The sequence below is a fragment of the Mytilus trossulus genome, chromosome 9 (genome assembly GCF_036588685.1).
Source record: "Mytilus trossulus isolate FHL-02 chromosome 9, PNRI_Mtr1.1.1.hap1, whole genome shotgun sequence".
NCBI lineage: Eukaryota > Metazoa > Mollusca > Bivalvia > Mytilida > Mytilidae > Mytilus > Mytilus trossulus.
The window spans coordinates 61834918-61860190 of NC_086381.1; the positions used below are offsets into that span (position 1 = coordinate 61834918).

At 32.3% G+C, this 25273-nt stretch overlaps 1 protein-coding gene across 2 annotated transcripts in view; it reads right to left on the reverse strand.

Annotated features, from left to right (window-relative positions):
* LOC134683199 (uncharacterized) overlaps positions 1-25273 on the reverse strand; it is a 59018-nt gene that overhangs the window by 8580 nt on the left and 25165 nt on the right. The window contains exons 1-3 of one of the 2 annotated variants that reach the window (XM_063542350.1): positions 20732-20838; positions 20233-20402; positions 5289-5366 (exon numbers count right to left, since the gene is read on the reverse strand). In XM_063542350.1, the coding sequence (XP_063398420.1) occupies positions 5289-5366; positions 20233-20275 (121 nt within the window). In that variant the 5' untranslated portion in view covers positions 20276-20402; positions 20732-20838. Of the gene's footprint in view, positions 1-5288; positions 5367-20232; positions 20403-20731; positions 20839-25273 lie in introns of those variants that run through there. The other variant, XM_063542351.1, reaches the window with a different exon arrangement.

The following is a 25273-nucleotide window of genomic DNA, read 5'->3' on the forward strand; positions in this document are numbered from 1 at the left end:
TTGCGCAGGCCTTGAAATAGACTACCAAAATATTTCATATTTCTTGGATTTGTCAAAAATAGTAAGGAAACTTGTGACTCAAATTGTTGCTTTGGCTTATTAACAAAAATATGAACATGTTTCAGATTTATATGAAGAGGTTTGGTAAACTGAAAAAGAAAACTTGTGATTAATATTGTTGCTTAGGTCTGTTAAAAAGAATGCAAATATTCCAGGTTCCTATGAAGGGATTTGTCAAAATGAGTAAGAAAACTTGATACATATTGTTGCTCTGGCCTGTGTGAAGAAATTGAAAAGATTTTAGATTCCTGTGAAGGGAATAGTCAGACAAAGTAAGGAAACTGGTGACTCAAATTGTTGCGCTGGCCTATCTGTAAACAATGATAATGTTTCAGATTTAAATGAAGGGATTCGTCACATTGAGTAAGCAAACTTGTCATTGAATTGTTACTCTGGTCTGTTAATAGAACAATAAAAATATTTCAGATATCTATTAGGGGATTTGTCAACGGGAGTAAAAATTTGGGATTAATATTATTGCTCTAGTCTGTAAATTTAAAAAAAACAAACTTCAGATTGTGTATTTGTAGTGTTTTGCCAAACCGAGTAAACAATTATGACAATGGAACAGCGGTATACTGCATTTGCCTTTATTAATACCATACATAAAAAAGAGATACACTTAACTAGCAAGACTTTCCCAATTATCACCAAAGGAAAAATATCATGCGGGACTCCGAATGCCAAAGACATTTAAAAACTACAAAATCAATAATTCTATTTTATTGCTTTACCTGCGTCATATTCATATACATGTATGTGATACTGAAAGAAGAAGTCATGTGACCTATCATAGTTGATCTAGTGCATGCCTACAGTTTAAAAAAAGCAAACCAAAACACAAAAACCTTAACAATGAGCAATAAATTGTGAAACGAGTTCAAGGTCAAATAAAACATTTACATACACCAAATATAGTTGACCTTTTGCATATAGTATTAGAAAAAGAGACCAAAGCCCCAAAACTTTACTTTGTCCACTGAACCATGAAAATGAGGTCAAGGTCAGATGACACCTGCTAGCTAGACATATACACATTACAATCATTCTTTACACAAAATATAGTAGACCTATTTTGTACAGTATAAGAAAAACAGACCAAAACACAAAAACTAAACTTTAACCACTGAACCATGACAATGGGGTCAAGGTCAGATGATACCTGCCAGTTGGACACGTAAACCTCACAGTCCTTCCATACACCGAATATATTAGACCTATTGCTTATAGTATCTGAGATACTGATTTGACCACCAAAACTTAACCTTGCTCACTGATCCATGAAATGTGATCGAGGTCAAGTGAACACTGTCTGACGGACATGAGGACCGAGCAAGGTACGCTCATACAAAATACGGTTATCTTATTACTTATAATAAGTGAGAATTTTACATTACAAAAAAGTCTTTAACTTTTTTGTAAGTTGTCACTGAACCATAAAAATTAGGTCAAGGTCATTGGACATGTGACTGACGGGGCATCCATATACAAAGTATGATACATCCACGTCTTCTACCTTCTAAAATATGAAGCTCTTAAGAAGTTAGCTAACGCCGCCGCCGTAGCTGCCTCCGCCGGATCAGTATCCTTTTGTCGAGCTTTCGGCAACAAAAATTGCAGTCTCGACAAAAATGCTTTCAACGATATTTTTCTGCTTTCTCTTTTGTACAAGTAGAAGACAAGCTGCAGGCTGCAAGTTTGATACAAGTTCTTTTTGATTTTTATAAATAAATGTTCGTGTCGTTTTAAAACATTCCATTGTACCACAACACGTACAATGATCCAAATACAACAATAAACATTGATTTGAATTAATTCCACATATGAAATTTAATATATACGAATTTGGTATTCTTTATGTCAATGTCAATCGAACTTAATAACTTGTAACATGTTGATCAGTACTTGGGGTCAATTATAAATAAATCAGATTACTTGATTTCTCGTTCTCTTGTTACATCGTCAATAAGGTATTTATAAATTAATCAAAATTTGTTCTTCAACTATCAATCAAAACTATACATTCTTTCTCGATCTTATAATCTAAAAGTCAAATATGGTTCTATTGATTGGTTTCCACGGAAACGTGTGTTGATTCTTGTATATATATATAGAAATGGTTTACTTAATGAAGCAATCAATAAAACCAAAATATATTTACATGCCAAGTGATTTTTTTCTCAAATAAAATTACGGCTTAAAATGATCAAAGCTGACTTCTCTGCTAACAATCTCGTTATAGAATCTGTTATACAGATAATCCGCCTTATTAGTCTATGAACAGGAAATTAAAGTACTGTAGCATACAATTTGACTAATAACAGCACGTTAATACAGCACAGATACATGTATTTAATTGCTGCTCATTGCGCTTATGTCATTCATTGCGTAAGTGCAAAAAATGACGTATTCAAATTCCTTCACTGACGAATGAATTGATCATGTTTCCTTGATGTTCACTGTTCTATGTTGTGTTGTCTCCTATGGCAGTCGCTTTGTTACTGATTCGATCAGCGATTCTGATTATCATTATCCGTGGGAGTTGGTCTTCGTTTCCCATTGCCGTGTGAATGTTTAACCTTTTGCACTGGCATTTTGTGATTTATCGACAATGCATTTTAAAATGTAAAATCACAAAAAAAAACTGAACTCCTAGGAAAATTCAATTGTAGAGTCCCTATTCAAATGACAAAACTTATCAAAGGAATGGACAACAACTGTCATAAAACTCGTTTTGAAATGTTGTCCTTGTATTTCGATGTTTTTGGTGAATAATTTAGTCTTATGATTTTTCACTGCTCTATGTTGTGTTGTTCTAGTAAAACAAAAATTGTTATCTTTCTGGTGGACGTTTATCTCAAAATCCTCATTTTTATTTTGATAATATTGAATTAGATGTTGTCAAAGAAACTCCATATTTGGGATTGACTTTTTCAATGATAGGTAGCTTTGCAAGTACTAAAAACAGATTAGTTACTAAGGCATACCGTGCCAGCTACGATGTACTTAAAAAGGGGAGAGTTCATAACCTTTCGGTGACATGTAAGTATGATTTGTTCGATAAGATAGTGAAGCCGATTTAACTTTACGAGTCAGTAATATGAATACTATAGAGAGAATACATTTGAAATTTTGCAAGCTACTACTAAACTTGAAGAAGTCAACTCCAAACTTTATGGTATATGGTGAACTTAGTGTTTACAGTCTATCCCATGGTAGTCTATGTTAAATTGCGTATGGTAAATTATTGGTGTAGAATTGTCCACGGCAAAGAAAATAAGTTGTCACACATTTTGTATAACTTTATGTTTTTAAAATATTCACAATTGTTAGTCTGAAAGGGTTATGTTTATAAAAACTATTCTTGATACATGTGGTTATAGTAATATCTGGTTAGCACAAACTGGTTTTAGCACAAATGACTGAGTAATAGAAGCTATTTGAACAATTTCAACAAAACTGGCGTTCAGATATATGTAATTTGTCAAAAGGTTTACCATATAGATTATACAAGGATAAGTTTAAATTCGAAAATATTTAGATATATTATCAGATAGAGATAGGGTTATATTTTGTAGGTTTAGAACTGTAAATCAAAGATTACAAATTGAAATTGGAAAAATTGATTAGATAGAGAAATGAGATATTGTAGTTTATGTCAATGTCAAGAAAATTTCTTTTGAATTGAGATCCTTAAAAACTATGCATTAATGTAAATGTGTATTGCTGTTGAAAATGTAAGAGGCTTGTATAGAGTTAACAGAATAGATATTAACGGCAAACTATATAATTGATAGAGGAGATCAAATTTAAAACATTTTTAATTCTTGTAGTGAATTCATTGTAATTTGAAATTAACAAAAAAAAGCTTTATTTCTAAAGATAACAGAAAATGTCTTTCAAGTTTAAAAGATATAGAAATAAAATATTCCTATCCAGACCCTGGTTACAGTGAGAGCAATCGAACAAATAAGACCAAACCAACACTAGGCCGACAAACGGACGTATAAACATGATGATCATTATTCCTGCACCATATTTATATATCATAATAACACCAATGGATACAGGAAGATGTGGTATGAGTGCCAATGAGACACAGCTCCATCCAAATAACAATTTATAAAAGTTAACCATTATAGGTCAATGTACGGCCTTCAACACGGAGCCTTGGCTCACACCGAACAACAAGCATGGTCGGTCTTTAGCTCTTTAACTAATAAAAATCTTTCAGTAATTCTTTAATGAATTTTCAGTGGGTGCTTGTTAAAACGATACTTAAAACTTAACACGTAATTACACATTTATTTGAAAACTAAACTCCTTAAGACATGAAACTGGAAAAAAATAATGTTTTCATTTGTAAATCAATACTTTAGCACTGGTGTATAAAGATAGCGTACTTAATAGTACCATGTTTATGTTTAATTCATACTTTCTAATGAAATCAACTCAATAATATTCTCTGTTTTATCGACAAATTAGGAAACGTGTCAAATTTCCTATTCTAATTGGTAAATGAATTACATGTAGGTGATCGTAATATTGGTTTTACACCATGCTATCACGCCTGAACAGATTGACATTTTTTGTTCTCTTTGATATTTTTATTGATATGATGTTGTTTACAAAAATGCTAGTGAACTATGTGCACTTAAATCAAATTTAAGATTCAAGTCATGCCAGTATCTCGAGTATGTTCAGAAAGTTTCATGATTTATTTGACAATGACGAAATATAACGACTAGGGCCGCGTTCAATATCGTAGCTGCTATGTAGTGCTTCATATATTTTGACTATTGAACGTGTAGCTTTACACTAGCTGCAACAAATATACTGATAGGCGCTACGTAGCCCCTAGGTAGCTGCTACGATATTGAACTCAACCCAGTGCTACATGTATCAGTACAGTAGATGTATTAGAGAACCATTCTAGTTAGCTTGAAGTATGACTTTCCACCAAAGATTTGTACCGACTAAAAAAACATACGTCGCCAGTGGAAAATGAGTTCATATTCCATATTTTACAGGATTTCATCTTGGTCAATCATTCTTTTTTTCTAAATGTTTATTTCGTATCTATCTTGTTTGCTAAGGGTGTTAATCTTGCAATGGATATTTAATCTGAAAGGCATTGTGGTCCCTTTGGTATCTTTCGTCCCTCTTTTACGCATGTTAAAATGATGTCTATGCAATAAGGAAATAAAATTTAAAAAACGTATACATACCTTTTGTGAAATTTGCAAGCAAGACCAGTGCAATGAAACTTAGTCCCATAGACAGAACCACACGCTCATTCGAGTTTACTGAAAGAAAATATAAAATATATGTTATTATTATTGTTTAAAACCTGTTAATGTATATACACTGCAATACTGTCAAGGGAAATAATTTCAATAAAACCTGAAAGCACCTGTAAGGAGGGGAATATTTTAAACAATGACTGTGTTCATACGTAACCTTGTCTAGCTGTCAGTAATTTCATGCACATTTTAACTGCTTTTAAAATGCATAATATAAATCAACAAACAAAAAATAACAACGGGACAGTCAAACTCATAAATCTTAAACAAACTGAAAACACCATGGCTAAAAATGAAAAAAGACAAACAGACAAACAATAGTACACATGACACAACATAGAAAACTAAAGAATAAACAACACGAACCCCACCAAAAACTAGGGGTGATCGCAGGTGCTCCGGAAGGGTAAGCAGATCTTGCTCCACATTTGGCACCTGTCGTGTTGCTTACGTGATATCAAATCCGGTAAATAGTCTAATTCGGTAGGTCACATTCATGAAAGGGAAGGGGATTGTAGTTACGACGTAAGGAACATATCCGATATCATTTGTGAAACGGTCATTCCATAACGGTCAACCAACTCGTGATGGCGTCCGTAAAATTCAAGTAAGTTGTCGTGCTATAAGTAGCTAGTTATAACGTGCTGTTTACTGACACGACATATGATCTAAAAAGGTTTCGTTTCTGCGAAAGAAAATAATTAGATTTTACTCCATGACATTTTGGGAGTGTATCAGTTTAACCAAACCATGTGTTTCTTCCCTTTTTCTTTTTCAAATATCAAATGATGTGAATGATGCGGATGTTGGTTGTTTCTTTTATCATGTTTATGTGTTAGGTATGTTTCTTACGTTTTTTAACAGCAAATCCATACCTTAAATCCTGTAGGAATAAAACTACAAAACAGAGATCTAGTTGCAGACACTTAATAAGGCCACAGTAGTATACCGCTGTTCGAAAGTCATAGATCGATTGCGAGAAAACAAATCCGAGAAACACATCAACTATAAGAAGAAAAAAGGATACAACAGAAACAATAAAGTGCAACAAAAAAACAAACGACAATGAAACAAACAGAAACAAACTAAAAGATAACAACTGCCAATTTCCTGACTTAGTACTTAAGAAAGAAAAAATGATGGGTTTAACCTGGTATTGTGTCAAACCACGCGGTAAGAAAGGTGATACTTTAGTTATCAAAGGTACCAGGATTATAATTTAGTACGCCAGACGCGCGTTTCGTCTACTTAAGACTCATCAGTGACGCTCATATCAAAATATTTATAAAGCCAAACAAGTAAAAAGTTGAAGAGCATTGAGGATTAAAAATTCCAAAAAATTGTGCCAAATACGGCTAAGGTTATCTATGCCTGGGATAAGAAAATCTTTAGTTTTTCGAAAATAAGAATTTGTTTTTCAAACGATATCAACTAAACATCATAATTTATAGAAAATGAACAAGCAAATGACGGCAACTTAATAAAATGAAATACAAAACCAAACCAAAAACAGAAGCAGAAGCACCAAAATTACATCGAGAGTTTAACAGTCAAGGAAGTTTTAGATAATACTAGAACACACCCGTAATATCGCGGATTTGTGACTGAATTAAAGAATATGACTATGCGAAAGCCTTATTTTAGTATTGGTATTGTCATCTGATAAAGTCATGCCGATTATAAGATGCACAGTTTTCTCTGCTTTCAACATCTTTCTGTTTGAACCCGTCGACCTGGAACTTACCAATTATTGGTATTATTAATTTTATTTTGAAAACAAAATGGCCCGGAAAGGAGTATTGTTTTAATCAACAGCGTTGTCCTTTATGAGTTATATAAAGTTGAATTCTTTGATTCGCTGTTTTACGTCATTCCGGCTAACAAATTGAAAACTGTACATGCTGTATCTTTACGCCATACGCCTTATGTTAAGTCCAGATTTTTATTATTCGTATTGTCATCTTAGAAAGTCATACTGATTAAAATACTACAATCGGGAACAATTTGACAATGGTTGAATTTAGTAGTGTCAACCCTGTGATTACGACCCGTGTATAAAGCAAAATCCTGATTACAGCGTTTGGTGGTGCGCCTGTCAGATGCGGAACGTACAGATAAGGTTATAGGTAACAGGTGAATATACTATTGGTATCGGTATCGGATTCGACCCGGAACTTCTTAATTATTGGCAATATTAATTATGTGGAAAACAAAAGGGTCTGGAGTGGTGTAATTTTTAATCAACAGCATTCTACTATATTAGTTATATATATAGTTGAATTCTTTGATTCATCGTTTTTACGTGATGACTGCTGACAAATTGGACTTCGTAATTTTAGTATTATAGATATCAAGGTGTCAAACAACCTGCGTATTAGGAAGGGTTTAAACTAATGTTGAGGATTTCAACCTTTCATTTAACTCCTATTCTTGAATCACTTGAATTAAAACAAAATGAAATAGGTCAACTATTGGTTTGTTCTATAAGATACCTTTAAAAAGGCAAAAGCATAAACGGAATGTTTTACTTTAACTATAGGATAACTTGTTGTTTTAAGGTTTTATTTATCTTCTTTAATCAATTATTCTCTTGATTATTGAAAATGAATTTAACAGGAAGATAAACTTTTACATCAATTCATTGTAGCTTCCTTGTCCTATTTAGAGTTATCTTTTTTTAGATTAATAAAACACGTCTTCCTAGTGCAAAAAAGATTGATTACATATTTTAAGGTAGATTGGTCGTATTTTGTATAAAATCATACTCGATCACATTTTATATTAAATCTTTTGAATATCTATTTGAATTGTAACATAAATAACAAGATGCATACGGTGAATTGGAAATTAATATACTCTTTTGTTTTATTGCATTGTATTTGCACATGAATTACACTTACATATCGTGTTAAAAGTAATAAAACGCCCTGAAATGTGTTAAATATGTTCGCTTGAGGTGACGTTTAAACTATAATATATTGCTTTCTTATAAAGGTCTCAGACCTTTTCTTCGTTCTGAGATGACAAAGCATTAAAAAGGCTGTTCCTATGATTTAGATTTGTTCTAAAAGTATCGAATTTGTAAATAGAATCATTACACTATATCCATTCTTTTCCTAGACGAAGTAAGAGTCAAAAGTAAAATGTTTCAAATGTATAGGACCTTTGTTCAAACATGTAATGGAATTAAATTAAATATATTTGTGTTTCTTCCCGGGCTGTTCACCATATGCATATACAAAAAATGGGAATGGGAATGGAGAATAAGTCAAAGATATAACAAAGCGAGCAAATGGCAGGAAACAGCCAAAGGACACCAATGGGCCTTAAGCAACTCAAAACAAATCTGCACTTTGAGTCGAGCTTTTTCAGTTAGCATTTATTACTTCTGACAGATGAGCCTGTACGAACAGTGATGTTCCTATCCTACAAGGTATGGAACGGAACTGTTTCTTTAGAAAAATGTCATAATCAACTCATAAAGTTGGCGAAAATTTTCACTCACATTAAAAATAATCGATTACTGTGTATACTTTGTTGACTTAATATTCCTACCTCTTTTCTAAATGTTCATATTTGCTGATTTAGAGATGATGAATTTGATTATGAAGAAGATGAAATTTAAAATTCTATTTTCATTAGACGCATTTTAATTGACTACTTGATATGACAATTCAAAGCAATGTTAACTTTTGTGTTAGAAAGCTTTCTCCAAATTCTTATTAAAGCATGTCATTTGTTGTTTTAATCTTTATAAAAGGGAAATATTTGTAAAAATCTTCAACGTTTAGAGATGCAGCACGTTCCTTGCACGTTACAAACCCTTGCAACAACTCTTTAATGGGTCCGTAAGTGGCCTGTTGTAAGGCAAAACTCTGTCCAATTCAAATTAACTCAACTTTCAAGTTGCAGTTTAAATTTTCCCAATATGCATTCCTGGCGGCATATATTACAGGACTTACATATACGACGGGTGTCACCTGTGGAATGAATCTGTCTATCCTTCCGGAGCACATGAGATCACCGACAGTTTGTTTTTGTGAGATTCGTTGTGCTCAAGTTATAGTTTTCTATGGTTTTTTTTATACTGTTGATTGTCTTATGGTAATTTTTAGCTATGTCTTTTATCATTTTGTTTTTCACTCGTGAGTTTGCTAATCCTCCTGGTATTTTCGTTTCTATTTTATTATACGACTACAATGACTTGTACAGTAAGTTTAAAGACAATTTATTTTTAAAGGTTTAAGTATGTGTTTTCTTTTATTTTAAATAGAACTTGCAATTGTTCATGGTAAAAATAGTTTGCACTAGTATATCTTTTTTTACTATATATTCATCAAAAAGATGCCAATCGAATAATATTCCTTTGTTAAGCAAGCTGGTAAACCCCTTAGGAGATTATGGAGACTTACATCTGCGAGAAAATATAATTCCATTGATGTGGGGAATTTAAATCATAGAAAATTCAATTTAAAGTAGGATATCTGATGATTGCTCTTATAAATTGTGAGGCTTCATTGTCGTCTGATAAATAAGTAGAAAGAATAAATGATTGCATTCGCGCCAATTTTAAATCGATATCAATTTGAACAACTTCGAGATCATGATGAAGACTTTCATCAATAATTTACATTTTCTTATATTCAAAAAAGTGGGAGCTATACACGGAAAACAAGTATCTCATTTTCCCACGTTCATGATAGCAGCTATGTAGAACACGATTCAAGTAATTTACTTCTAGAAAAGATAAACTTCTTATTATTAAGCTATGGGTTTTCTCATTATTGAAGGCCCTACAGGAAAAACCCATAGTTGATAGTTGATGTGTCACTTGTTGAAAGTTGTCTCATTGGAAAGCATACTACATCTTGTACGATGTATTCTTTATTCTGATTTGGGGTTTTCTTTTGTCACTATACATTGAAGTTCAAAGGGATCTGGGATTTTCTTTTTTTTTTTTTACATGTCTTTTTGGCAAAGATCAAAAGTCAAGTAGTCAGAGGTGAATATTACTGTAAAATGAGCCTTAACTCCGTGTGGAAGACCTTGACCTGTAAGTTTTTTTTTATATAAATTGTGACTTGGATGGAGAGTTGTATCATTGGCACTCATACCACATCTTCCTATACCTAATAACTTCTCAGACAATTATTTTTTGTCTTGAACGTTTACATCGATAATTTGATATTTGCTGTCTTCTATTTCCAAACTATGTTTATTGTCATCTTTTCATGATAAACGTGAATTAACAATCATGTATCAACAATTCAACACTCTAATATGACGTCCTAAAATGTAATGTACAGACTCATCGGGGAGAAAACGGGAACAGCTAAACATTTTTACTGTATTTTCGTACGCTTCGACCTATAACAATACTGTATTTGTCCTATTTATATCGAAATAATTCCTTCATGACATGCTCTATGCTCAATTTAACATGGGTAGGCATTATAATTGACCACATTTTACACCTCGCTAACGCTCCTTGTAAAAAATCGACAAACATAATGCCTACCCATGTTAAAATGAGCATAGAGCATGACATGAAGGAATTATTTCTTAAACAAAACTATACAAGGAAACATTTTGAAGTTAGTAACAGACGACAAGTGTTTACCTATAATTATAAAAAAAATGCCAATAAAACAACTCTTCACACGAGATCAAATTACAAATATAGGTCATCGTTCGGCCTTCAACAATCAGCAAATTCCATACCGCATAGTCATCTTTTCATACTTTAAATTACCACGAGTTGTAAAAAATTATTTGAAAGCTATCACATTTATGCCGCCAACACCAAATCTCAGAAATGAAATAAAACACAAAACTAAATTTAAGACAAATGTTGCCACAGTTCAAGCATTGGAACAAAAAGTGTTGTCCATTTATCATCATTAAAAACTTTCAACAAAAGAAACATTAAAAACTAAAACAATGACCGGGATCAAGATAAATGTTATATAAACTTCAATAGAAATATAAAATATAATATGTTAATATTAGAGAGATATTGTTTCAAACGAATCTAGTAGTTCTGTTTGGTCGATTCCCTTAAAATAAACTTTTTTTTTCCTAAATTTAAATATTCCTATTTGATTGAATTTGGTAACATGATGCTGATGTTATATTTAAAAAAATAAAGAAAGATATCTCCGAAAAAGATTAAATAATATGATCAGAAATTAATTAAACGAAGAAGCGAACTAGGACATTACCATATTAATAAAATCAATGTAGATTACGAACGTGATGTAGAACAACGCCAAGTTTGACAGATTTCCCAGTTTAGCATCCTTTTATTGTAGTTATAGAATACTTGTGTCTATTTGTTGCTGTCAAGTCGGAAGCACTCGAATGGCTTGTATAGGCGTACTTGACTCCAACACTTCATAGACAATAATTCTTTATGACAACTTTTCCTGATGGAATGCAACGTCAATACCGATATTTCTGCTGTCAATTATTAAATGATTACTCATGAATAATAAATATCAATTTAAGAAATGGCCACAATCAGACAGTTTCTTGTGAAACTCTGGGTAATATATCAAACCAAACCTGCTAAATTCAATTATTAACGGTAATGTTGATTCCAAATTGATCTAAATTTCATTGCATAGCAATTCTAAAGGGACAGCTGATTTCCAAGAGAAACTTAAAAATAATCAAATATTGAACTTTTATGATTTTATCAAATGTAATTTCATGATTTGCTAATCCCCTGTTTTATTGTTAGTGAGGGAATCAAACAATTAGAAGAGATAATTGAACAATGACGTCACAATAATTGAAATCGACATTGAAATTAGAGACCAATATAGCTGTATTAAAATTGAGAATGGAAATGGGGAATGTGTCAAAGAGACAATAACCCGACCAAATAAAAAAAACAGCAGAAGGTCGCCGACAGGTCTTCAATGTAGCGAGAAATTCCCGCACCCGGAGGCGTCCTTCAGCTGGCCCCTAAACAAATATATACTAGTTCAGTGATAATGAACGCCATACTAATAAACAATTCGTATAATAGCTGATCACTTGTTGCATAGGAACTTAAATCAAAATAGCGTTTACAATTTTCAAAGAATTATTAAATTATATAAATACGTACTACAAATCGACAAAGATATACGCTAGATTTTAAAAACTCCTTTGCCAGACGCAACTCTTTTTACTTTACTAGTTTTAATGTCATCTAGTATAGCTTGAATGGGCAAACTAGATACCTTTATTCTTGAACTAACGAGGGCATTGTGTTTGCTTTAATGATGCAAGCATCTTTGGTCCCAATAGATAAGCATGTAACAAAAACAAGCTTTTAATATAAGTACTACAAATTGGTTCTTCTTGTCTTTTGTCTTTTTTTCATGTTTTTTTTTTTGTTTCAAATAATGATTTTTTCGCGTTTATACTACATGTATTGAGATAATTATACGCTTGTCTTAGTTAATGACTTGGATTCAAACACCCGTACGACAGTAAACAATAAACAAATTAGACCTTATCAAGTTGTAAGCTATACAAAGCCTTGAAAGAAAAGAAAAACGAACTAACCACCTGTGACCATGCAGACTAACGTAATATACCATGCTCCGGGGACAGGTAATGGGGTAAACATGGAATGGGTCCTCAACCCTCCCCAAACCTGATAGTGGTGTAACAGCGTAATACAATGTATAAGGAACATTTATGAAAAGCTTGTATTTATTACCGATCTGATCATGACTTCAGTCGTTTCCAGTTTTTTTTTAATTGTTTAAAGGTTACATTTATGTTGTAAGGCCACGTTCCCATCTAAATGAACGGACCAAAAACAAACATGTTTACCAAGCTGCGGTATGTTTGTGCCAAACCAAGTCGAGACTTAATATATAGACTATTGCTAGTAAATGTCTTTCGTAATTGATATTTTGTTAATTTGTTTAGTTAAATTAAGCCGTTGTTCTTTTTCTCTTCAAATTAGTTGAATTATTTTTCGTTCCGGGATTCTATAAAATAAAATGTGGGGTGCATTTTATTTATTATTGAAGGTCTTTAAGATATTTGTCTCATTTTGCACTAAAACTCCATCTCCTCATTTTTATAGTGAATGCTTCACTAATGAATCTTGTATGTATCAGTGTGCTCAATATGTTTTATATCCTTTTCCTGTTTTTACATATGCAGCAAGCTGCTTAATCAAATATTCATCGAAATGCACTCTGAAACGAACAGTCGTGATTAAATAATCAACAACAATTGTATCAATGACGCAGCGATTTATTGAGTATTGTAATGCTTGAAGTTCGTTAGAAAACAAACATCTTGTTAAGTTCTGAATACATAGAACAGTTTGTACTATTCTATTACAGTTCCACTTCAGCCCGAATGTCTGAAAAATGTGCTTAAAGTATCTTTTTTTAAACGTGCTAGGTTATAAATAACTGAAAAAAATGCTGTGTCAATGAATCACCGATTGGTTAATTGTTGACGGGATCAATTCAAACGAAATACTTTTTCATTTCATTTTGACAGAATTGTACTTTTTCGTAGCGATCGAACTGCAGTTCGATTGTCTGCAAATAGGTCAGTTCGATACGTCGTTTGATACCTATTCTACAACTTGCACTAGAATTTAATAATAAATTGTAAAGATAGATGGTTCGTGTCCATAAAGTTATATAAATATAAATAATTAGGTTAATGATAGGTTTACCTTGCCATACATGTAAATCTTCTCAGTTTGCACTAAGGGAGCTACCATTTGATTTTTATGGGGGGGGGGGGGGGGCTAGGATGAAATTTGAAAAAAAGGCAGGACAGGATTTTGAGTAAAAAAAAAGGCAGGATGAGTAACTTGGCAAAAAAAAAAGGCAGGATGACAATTGTTGTAAAAAAGTCCGGATAAGCTAAGAAAAAAAAGGCAGGACCGAATAGACTGAAAAATAAAAAAGGCAGGACAGAGATTACAAATAAAAAAAAAGGCAGGACACAATTTTTCATCCTAGCCCCCCCCCCCCCCCCCCCATAAAAATCAAATGGTAGCTCCCTAATACAAACTAGCAGAATTTCACGGAGTAATTCTGTGCTTTCGGCAAAAAAACTGATTACATATTTAACTGTAGCCATGTATCTTATTTTTATTAACGTATAGGAATAATATTTTCTGAATCATTTTATCTTTGATTCTTCCATGTTGCTATGTATTTGGTATAAAATCGATAGGATATATTTACAAGTCATTAATAATTATTCATTTGTCTACTTGTCCAATTTTTCTCAGAAAAATCGGATAATTGTAATTTTTAAATTCAAACAGTGTCAACCAGGAAGACAAAATAGTATGAATGCAACTATCAGAGCTAACTAGGCATAATTTAACGTTGAATGAACTGAACGCTTGGTTGATTTCGCTTTTACTTTTAGGTCTATTTTTGGTCATATAGCTCATGACTTGTTTCTGTCTGTAACTTATTTGCTTTTGTTTTTCTTATATTTGGCTTTAGGCGTTCATGTTGAAGGCAAAATACTAAGATAAGTGCAACAGTCGGTGTCTGTTATAGCTGACTATGCGGTGTTGACTTTGCTCATTGTTAAAGGCAGTACTGTGACATATAGTTGTTAATGTCTGTGTCATTTTGCTCTCTTGTTGACAGTTGTCTTATTGGCAATCATTACACATCTTCTTTTTTATATTATCAAATTAATAAAGTATTATATTCATTTTGGTTTTAACCTCAATTAAAATCACCATCTTCAGTCACATTTGTATGAATACCGTCTCGTGAAATAAAAGGGAACCTGATGAACAAAAGAAAGTTTTCTTTTTCCAATATAAAAAAAAGATGTGGCATGATTCCCAGTGATGAGACAACTTATAACCAGCGACCAACTACCGATGATCATTTGGTTATGTCGTTATTCTTCAAACAGGTACGAAGTTCAAAAGCAACTAGGGTAAAATCTCTAATTGGCATAAACATTAGAAAGATCATGTTATAGTTATAGGGAACATGTGTACTAAGTTTGAAGTTGATTGGACTTCATCTTCATCAAAAACTACCTCGACCAAAAACTTTAACTTGAAGCGGGTTAAACGGACGAACGAACGAACAAACGAACGGACGAACAGACGGACGTACAAACCAAAGAATATAATGCCCTTAAATGGGGCATACAAAATCCCAATCACCGACAAGAATATCAATCAATACACACCCATCTGATTTAGTGTACAGAGGTCATGAACAATACAAGAACATGTTAATGAACGGCCTTTTGCAATGGCAAACTATAATCAGTGACAGGATATAGGATCATAAGTGCTTATTCACTGTATAGCAATCCATAGTCAGTCCACGCATTGTATTTATTCATGGATCTCGTGTGTGAATCTAGTTTACTTTACAGTTTTTAGATAATACATTTTCCGTTAAGATACAACATAGCAAATTACACACATACATTTGTATGACTAAAAAAATAACTTATGCAAAGTTTCAATAACTATAATAGATAAGGCGTTGCAATAAAACCACATCTAAACCATTATCTTACAGCCAAAAAAACTATTATGTTTAAATGATATAATAAGTGATCCCATACCAATGAAACTGCAAATTACAAAGCAAAGATAGGGAAAAGAGGAAGTGGAAATCAAATACCATTTGACGATAGGAAACAGGCAACTCAAGGTAAAAATAATACGCTGTAAAACACACATTCAACAAAACACTGCACACATACATATTTAAAGATGTAAAAGCAAAATAGATCCAAAAAAAACACAGGGGGTTAGTAAACTTCCATATGTTCGTTGCTTCTGAATTGATATTGTTTCCATTATGTAATGTGAATAATGAAATGAAATTTATTTACATTTACCCTCTTCAAGGTAATAAAAAAAACTAAAGAAGAAATGTCAATGCAACTTAATCGGTCAAATTTGAACCAAAACAGAAAAGACGGGTTTTTTTTTTTAATATTTATAGGTCATGTCTTTTGTTTAAAAGGTTTTTTCGCAAAACATGTTAGCACTTCTCCTAAATTACATCCCAGCTCCTTTGTTCTAACAGGGGTGATCTGAGCAGGGGTGATCTGAGCCGGATCACCCCTACCAGATCACCCTAGTTTAAGTTTCTTTGTTATGCATGCTTTCCTTTGTTCTGTAACATTTTGGCGGGAATGTCAAATCCAGTATAAAACTTATAATTGATTATACGGAGAAGACTATCTATCAAAATTCACTTAGAAAAAATCCAGTGTATATGCTGGGATTCGAACTCAAGACCTTTAGCATATCAAGCCACGACACATACCGCTTCACCAGGACGACTGGATACCAACTTACAGAAATTTAACATACTTAAAGGAAGCAAGATATTTTTAAAACTTGGGCGAGTTGGCAGACCTTTACTCAGTGGGGTTTAACCCTTTTCGTTAAATAAATGAGTTGTAAGACTGATTGTTTAATTTGATTTTACACTTTTTTAAAGTTGGGCGAGTCGGTTACAAGAGTGCGGCGATTTTTTCATAAAGTGGCGATATAGTGTGGGCCGATTGGCCAGTGGGACGAGTTTACATTGTTTGATATCTACGCATCGTGTTAGGGGTCATAAAGGGTATACATCATATAGTTATAGTAATATATAAAGTATATTACAATGGTTGTGTGTCGTTCTAAACTAGATTTTATGAATTGTAAATGGTTTTTCGTCTAATCTAAAACAGCTGGGATGTAAAATAGTTATCCCATTCGGACTTGGTGTGTCAGTGTAAGATCACCCTCTGGCCTCCGGCCATCGGGATGATCTTACACTGACACACCAAGTCCTTATGGGATAACTATTAAAGAATGTATCGTCCGTCTATATGGTCCGAGTACACAGTTATCGTCCTTTGATTTTCGTTGTCCACGAATATAGTCCTTAGTGTGGACAGTGTGTTACTTGCCAATTTTTGTTATACCCCTTCCAAATTTAATTCTCCATGTTTTATGCCTCATATAGCAAGTTGGGGGGTGAAATGACACTGTAAAAAAATTTGGGTCATAAATATTTAGGTAAAGTAGTGATTAGGTCCAGCTGAAAAAGGTAAAAAATTAGCACTTCGGAAGCTGTCAAAAAATTTCAAGACCCCCTTAACACAAAATTGTCCATATTTTGAGTTAGAGCTGATGAAGTTTTCTATAATTTTGATATAATTTGTCCCAAAAGTAGTACAACACACTGTAAAAATATTATTGAGAAAGCGCAGGTGGGATTTTTTTTATTTACATTTATTGTCTAAAAGAAATGCACTACGAAATAACTGTGTACTCGGACCATATTGCAGTTACAAATATTAACCAATAGGGTTTCAATCCTTTTCTTACAATCGTTTTTTTTTCTGTTTACTTTTATAGAATATATAACTTCTATTTCAATATCAAAATATTATTTCAAAATAAACTGTCGTCAACATGGCACGGGGAACTTCATCTGTACAACATTCTTTTGTTAACACATTAATGACGTTCAACATCATACATGGTAATTGTTGTTTTAATTGACTATAACTGCCATACATTATTTAAATGACTCAAACTATGAAGCGTATTTAAAAAAAAAATCAAATATAATTATGATCTCGATTTTCAAACTCCAGGAAAATAAATTGTTGAATGATCCTTTTTGTCTTTTATACAATGAATTTAAACTAGCTATTCTTTAAAATACACGTCGAACTTGAAACAAAACAAAAACTATTCTATGAAATAAGTTGTGAATTGATTACATTAAAGGAACCAGAATTGTTGGGATCGACGGATAATATTGTCTTTTTTATCACGTACCAGTCAAAAAAATATTGGCTGTACTTTGTAGCAACTCCTCATTCTTCCCCTACACTTATCTTTTAAAAAATATCTGAATCTGAATCCTGTCTTTCGTAGAATCTACAATACTACATGTAGCTTGTTTGCACTTAAACTTTAGGTTAGTTTGAAACTCCGTTAGTCAAAGTTGAACTGAACTGATTTTGCTTTTTTTAGGTCCTTTTTCATTTAATTTAGATCCTTTCAAATAATTGTTTGTAGGTTTCTTGCTATCAAAAAACTGTCAGTTCCCAGCTTACGCTCAAACGTTTTTACCAAAAGATCACGCCAATTTAAAAGCCTTCAACTGGTAACAATATATGTTATTCGGGATCTTTCACAGTGTATATAAATGGACTTCTCTGATATTATCTGACTCTGTTTTATATCACCTGAGACGCTGGGCGAAGGTGATAAAGGGCAATGATATTCATCTGTCAAATCTTCGTTTTTAATTCACGGTAACCAAACACGTACACAATTAGCCAGAATATTTCACGCTGGTAAAATACACGTGTATATTACATTACAAAAAAATATTTTAAACGCCCAAATGAAGATAACTACTAAACAATAAAAATAAGAAGTGTTTACACTGAATGGACAATAAATGGCTATCATACCATATCTTCTTATTTTAAAATCCTAAACAACAATCACTCTTAACCCAACCAACTTGAAGTTGACATACTAACACAAGAGAATATGACTGTATTGTCAGAAAGAAATTTGTAGCAGATATAATAATGTATTTCTTTTTTTTGACAATAATGTTCTCCGATAATAATTTAAATCAGGTCAAAGTTGGCGAAAAACTTCTCACACAATTCTTCAAAGTTTCAGGATGTCATGTCTAACTATTGCTACAGTAAACTACATGCAAAAGACATAATTGAAGGTTGATATTATAGCATTAAGACCAAAAATAACTTACCAATTAAGTTTAGATACATGTATGATAGTCAAGAATCAGAAACATATTTGAATAAGCCCGATAATAAAACCAGTTTAGAAAAGACGTTTAATTTGAGTGTTGACAGTAATAAAATCTTAGACTGAATTTTCCTATTACTCACTTTAGTCTTGTATCGGTAAATGAAAATCAATAAGCAACAATAATATGTCTTCCGTGTTAAATGTAATGGATATGTATTTAATACATTTTATTCCAAAACATGTGAAGCGGGCTAACAAAAAATGACGCTATTGATCTGAAATTAATTTGGTAAAATTTTTCATTATTCAGTACGTTTAGAGAAAGAAAAAGATAAAGACAATAACAAAATATTTCAAACGCTAGAAGAGCTTTTTGATGAGTTTACTGCATCTAGAATAACAAAACTTAAACATTTGAAACACAAATTAAATTGGAAATAGGGAATGTGTCAGAGAGATTATTACCGACCAGCGGTAAGAAAACAGCCGATAGCCACCAATTGGTCTTCGACACAGCACGACAATCCTGCATCCGTAGCCATGTTTCAGCTCGCCCCTAAACAAAATGTGTACTCGTTCATTGAAAATGAACGTCGCACTAAACTCTTACACATATAAATGAACCAAAATGAACAGGCGCAAACATGCGGCGGTGTTAAACATGTGTTTTTGTGAGTTTTCAACCCTTCTCTATACCTCAAGCCAATGAAAGAAAAATAAAACACACACACAGCAATACGCATGTAGTAAAACTAACCTCAAATGAAGTCTGAGACAGAAGCCAGGTTTGTAAAAATAAGTGCTATGTATATTTGATTAAAGGGCTATGGTTATTTCGGATATTGAATCTTGATTTCTAGTTTATAAAAATAAAATGTTGAAATTGGATCTCGCATTATTCTTTCACAGATCAATCCTTTATTACTGTAATTAAGTTTTCGTTTTCACAATGTTCCGTTCAGTATAAACATAATCAGCATCATGGAAATGTATGATCAAAATATCAAATGTTGAATTAAGTTTCTGGATAATATTTTCTATTGAAAAAAGAGAACAGTACAATGATAATGATACAAGGTAAATGTAAATGTAACTTACCAGTTTTGATGTAATGTATTGACAAAGTAATCCAAATAGACATCTTAAGCCATCTGGTCTTATGAAATTTACATTTCACATTTCACCTAATAATAATGATGTAATTCCATCTTTTTATCTCCATTTAAATGTATGTAATTCTATTCCAATTTTAATTATTCATTTCACATCTGAAAATAAGCAAAACATAACTTTGAATACAATTTTACGGAATAATTAACAAAATATATAAATTAAACGACACTTAAATTTTAATTTTAAAATTCAAAAAAATCAAAGCATTGGTAATAGATTTATCAACGATAAGTTATTTATTTACAGCCACGTAAAAGATTTCGAGAAATTTTAGATCCTTACAATGTTGAAAAACAACTTCCAATTTTTACTCGACACTGCGTTTTCTATCCACAACAAAAAAATCCAGCAGTCTTTTTAATCAACTTATGACAAACGGAAACAATTAATGAATTTACTATAAAAAGAGAAATTATATTTATACAAAAGAAGTTCCAATATTCAGTGTTGTTCCTACTGATTGCAGTTCGTTCTTAAACGGTGAGCTGTATTGGATTTTATCTCGATGCCAGCCAATAGTATCGGTATCCAATGTCAACAAAAATATATATCAACTATAAATACCGAACAAATACGGGCTTAAGTTTCCGTTATTGTATACCTGTAGTATAAAATTCCATTGTTGGTACCCTCAAGACGTTGAGTATTTGATATGCAAAATTCTATTAAGAACTGTACAAAAAATGTACATCAACTATAAATACCGAACCAATTCACAATACGGGCTTAAGTTTCCATTATTATATACCTGAAGTATAGAATTCCATTATTGATACCCTCAAGACGCTGAGAATTTAATATGCAAGATTCTATTAAGGTTTAGATTTCTATACGGGTATTTTAATAATACGTTTCCGAGATCAATACGAGATCTCTTCAGAGTATAATGGTACGTGCGTGCAGGCTTTTTTTATAAATTATTATTGGATTTGTAAAGAAATCCAGTAACCATGGATTTTATGTTATGAAATATAATACATTCGGATGTTATTAAGATTATTAATTTCTTGTGATATACAACTTATTAAATGAGGGTATAAGATGTTCATATAAGAGGATTTCTGACGCAGATAGTGATTAGTTTCGTTTTTGGTTACAATTATTATCAATATTCTTGTATTTAGATTAAGCATACAATTTTGCGAAATGTATAATACATTCATGTATATAAGAGGTTTGGAAAAGAAAAAGGTGTAAAACTTAGAATAGCAGATTTATTCAGTTCCGAGGCTTGTTAAAATTCTAACACAAATGAATTTTCCTCCATAACTACAACGCCTAACAATATTCAGAAAAACTATCGAAATCGGAAATTTTAGCCATAGAATGATGTGAACATTCGTTAATAAAATATATCAACCTTTAGTTACTAAAACGTTTGATATTGTCAATACAAAATACCAGCACATTATATATTTAATTCAACTACCCAGAGATAACGCGGTTTTAAAAAATAATTATAGGTTTCATCTTGTTTGAGACCTTCAGACAGAGAGACAGACAAGATTAAAATAGCTATCATTGGGTTATAAAAAAAGATGTGGTATTATTGCCAATGAGACAACTGTCCACAAGAGATAACAATGACACAGACATTAACAACTATAGGTCACCGTACGGCCTTAACAATGAGCAAAGCCCATACCACAAGTCAGCTATAAAAGGCCCCGAAATGACAATGTAAAACAATTAAAACGAGAAAACTAACGGCCTTATTTAAATATTCACGTTTATAAATTCTGACGAGTGTGATGATTATCAAGCTTGGTTTATCTTCATTCCTATGTACAAAAATGTATATGCCACACAGCTCGTTAATATTTTGTTTTCAATGTTATGACAGGTAGCAGTTGACGGAGCCCTAATGGTGAACACATATTCTGCTTCGGGTCGGATTTAGACTCAGTTTTAACTTAAACAAACACATGAAACAGAAGCACGCCTTCGGTTGCGGAATTTTCTCGCTGTATTGAAGACCCATTGGTAGTCTTAAGCTGTTTTCTGCTCTTTGGTCGGGTTTTGTCTCTTTGACATATTCCACATTTCCGTTTTTAATTTTACCCCCCCCCCCCCTTTTTACCATATTTAATTAATTTTTCGTGCACCTAAAACACAAAATACAAAAGACCTGCATAATACAGATCCAACAGGACAACTTAAAAGGTTCGAAAAGAAAATTTAAAACTGGTAAGGCAAATAGAAACCGGCAACAGCATTGAAAACACAAAAAACAAAAACAAAAACCGACGAAAAGACAAAACGTTAAATCACTTACGTAAAAAAGACCGAGCAACACGAACATAAACGAAAAACCAGGGATAGCGTAATGAGTTTCAAAAAGGTTAGTTGTTCCACATGTGATGCCTAAAGTAGTGTTACTATACGACTTACAAAAAATGTTGATTTGGATCTTATGTAACCGTAAGACATCACCAAATTTGTTAACAATATATCAGGTGAAATTTGTAAAATTGAAACACGTTTTTAAGGACATAGGATACACAAGACGATTTTATACATCAACTATTATGTTTATGAACAAAAATCAAATCGTTTGGTTTTTTAATGAGATTTATTTGGTGTTATTGTCTGTTACCATGACAATTTCTACTTAGATTAGAAACAATTAAATATTTATCGTTTAACAGATTCGTTTTAGATATGAACAAACACGAATGCGTTGTCATTGACATAAGATGACGGGGTTGGTAAATATATATTTTTTTTAATGTTCATTGTATTAATTTTCTAAATATCCCAATTATTTATTATGGAAATGGCTAAACGCGCACATTATTTGATTATTTATTTCAAACATACGTTTGCAAAGTTTACATAAACTTTGACAAAGTATACAACCGCTAAAAATGCGTCTGCAGTTTGTCGTGTGACGCTTGTTAGGACAAACGCTGCATTTGTTTCTAGCTTCAACCTGATTAAACGAAGTATTTGTTTCTACGTTTGTAAAAAAGTTAGTTTACCAACAACATGTGCATGCATATTGAAAGTTCAAACAGGGTCATTAAAGACTTATTAAGCGATGTATTTGTTTCTTCTTATATAGAGTTTAGAAAACAGCAACACATATATTCATTTGATTAAAAAGATACGTTTTGACTGATGAGAAAAAAAGCACATTGAATACTAGAAATAAATCATTATGTGTGGATATAAAAACTGAAAAATAAATGGTTCCACTCTCTCGTGTTTTATTACCATTGCAATAGTGCAAAATAACAACGCGACACAACATTTGGAAAATGTTGGTTAGAAAGAAATGCGGCCTTAATCAAGACTTCTAATGGATAAATATACACATCCTGCGAGGTAGTAACATAATAATAATACTCTCAGATACTAAAATGTCATTGTCTTGCTAGACAATTCCATTAGAACTCAAGTATTTCCCACCTAGTACATTAAGCTTATATGCCAATTATATCAATTTTAGTGTGCATTAAACAATCATGATGAGATATTTTATCTTGATGTCAAAAGAAATTCATTAGACAAGAAGTCCATCGATTTTAATCAGTTTTGAATATCTATTAGGCTAATCTTATTCATAATCCATTGAGACAATGAAATTCATATTTAAAAAATCTTTATTCTTCCTTTGAAGTAATATACTTAACGAAATAATATTGTAAATAACTATATTGATTGAAATAATTGAATGCATAAAGATCTCAATGTAAAATTTTATGACGAACCAAAAAAAAAACCAAAACAATCCAGCAACGACAAATACAAATGTACAAGGTTGGCATGCGTTTACAAACATAAAGTTATTGTATTATTAAACACGATATAACTTGCTTCTGACTTGGATTTTACGTACATTGTACATGTCTGTAACAGATTCCGATTCAGCAAAGTTGTGTTGAAAATGTCAATGAACCAGCGACGCACAACACTACAGTGAAATCCGACCTAAATGGTTATCAATATTGAAAACTAAGTTATTGTTGGAATATTACATATAAGAGGACGAAGGTTTGGACCCTGAAGAATGGTCTTGGTAAAATTAATTTTTTGAATATAATGTTGCCATGCAAGAAGGAGTGGTGTAAGTAGTGGAACTGTACTGTTCCACTAGCCAGTCAACAATGAGGTTGCGAGTTCGAATCCCGCACGGGGCAAGAACATTCGACTCCAATCTCAATTGACAAGGATTGTCATTTTTCCTACTGAAGGTCGTTAGTATTCTCCGGACATTCGGTCTACCTCCACCAATAAAGACTGACAACCACACAAAAAGAAAAAAAAATATTAAGCGTAAGCTAGGGAAGTGGAGTTTAACAACATCCAATCAATCAATCAATCAATCAATTAAACACTATCAACACACTCGTATCATCAATATGTTTCTAACTGTTTTTATAGATTAGAACGGCAATCGAGTTGAGATGACCAATGATAATCCGTTTATCGCTATTTTACCTATGACGACGTTGTCAATTTCATGTCAACTTCGTTAGCAACGACACGTTCTTGCTTAGTTTCTAGCGATAATTTTCCATCTCAAGCGAGTAGCATAATATAAAAAATTATCACAAAAAATGATCAAAGGAAAAATGCACAAAATAGCGATAAAAAGCATTTATTTTGTTTTCAACTGATAAATAAAGATTACATTAAATTCGCATTTACAAATAAACTCTAAAAGATATGATATTTCGTCGTTATGGTGTGCTTCTAGAAATTGCTGAAGTAAGTTGTATTTGATTAGGGTTACAATAACAGGACAACAAATCATGTTTTGTTTACATTATATGATGAAGTTGTTTTCGCTTCATATGTTGACCAGTTCAGACGTGTCAGATGATTTACTGCGGATTGCGAAGCAACGATATTATTACGTCGTAATAATACTGGATAACTTTTATATGGATTTGATTAGTCTGGTATAAATTTACAGAAAACGCTTCCAACATATAAAAAAGACATGAAAATCCGTAAACTC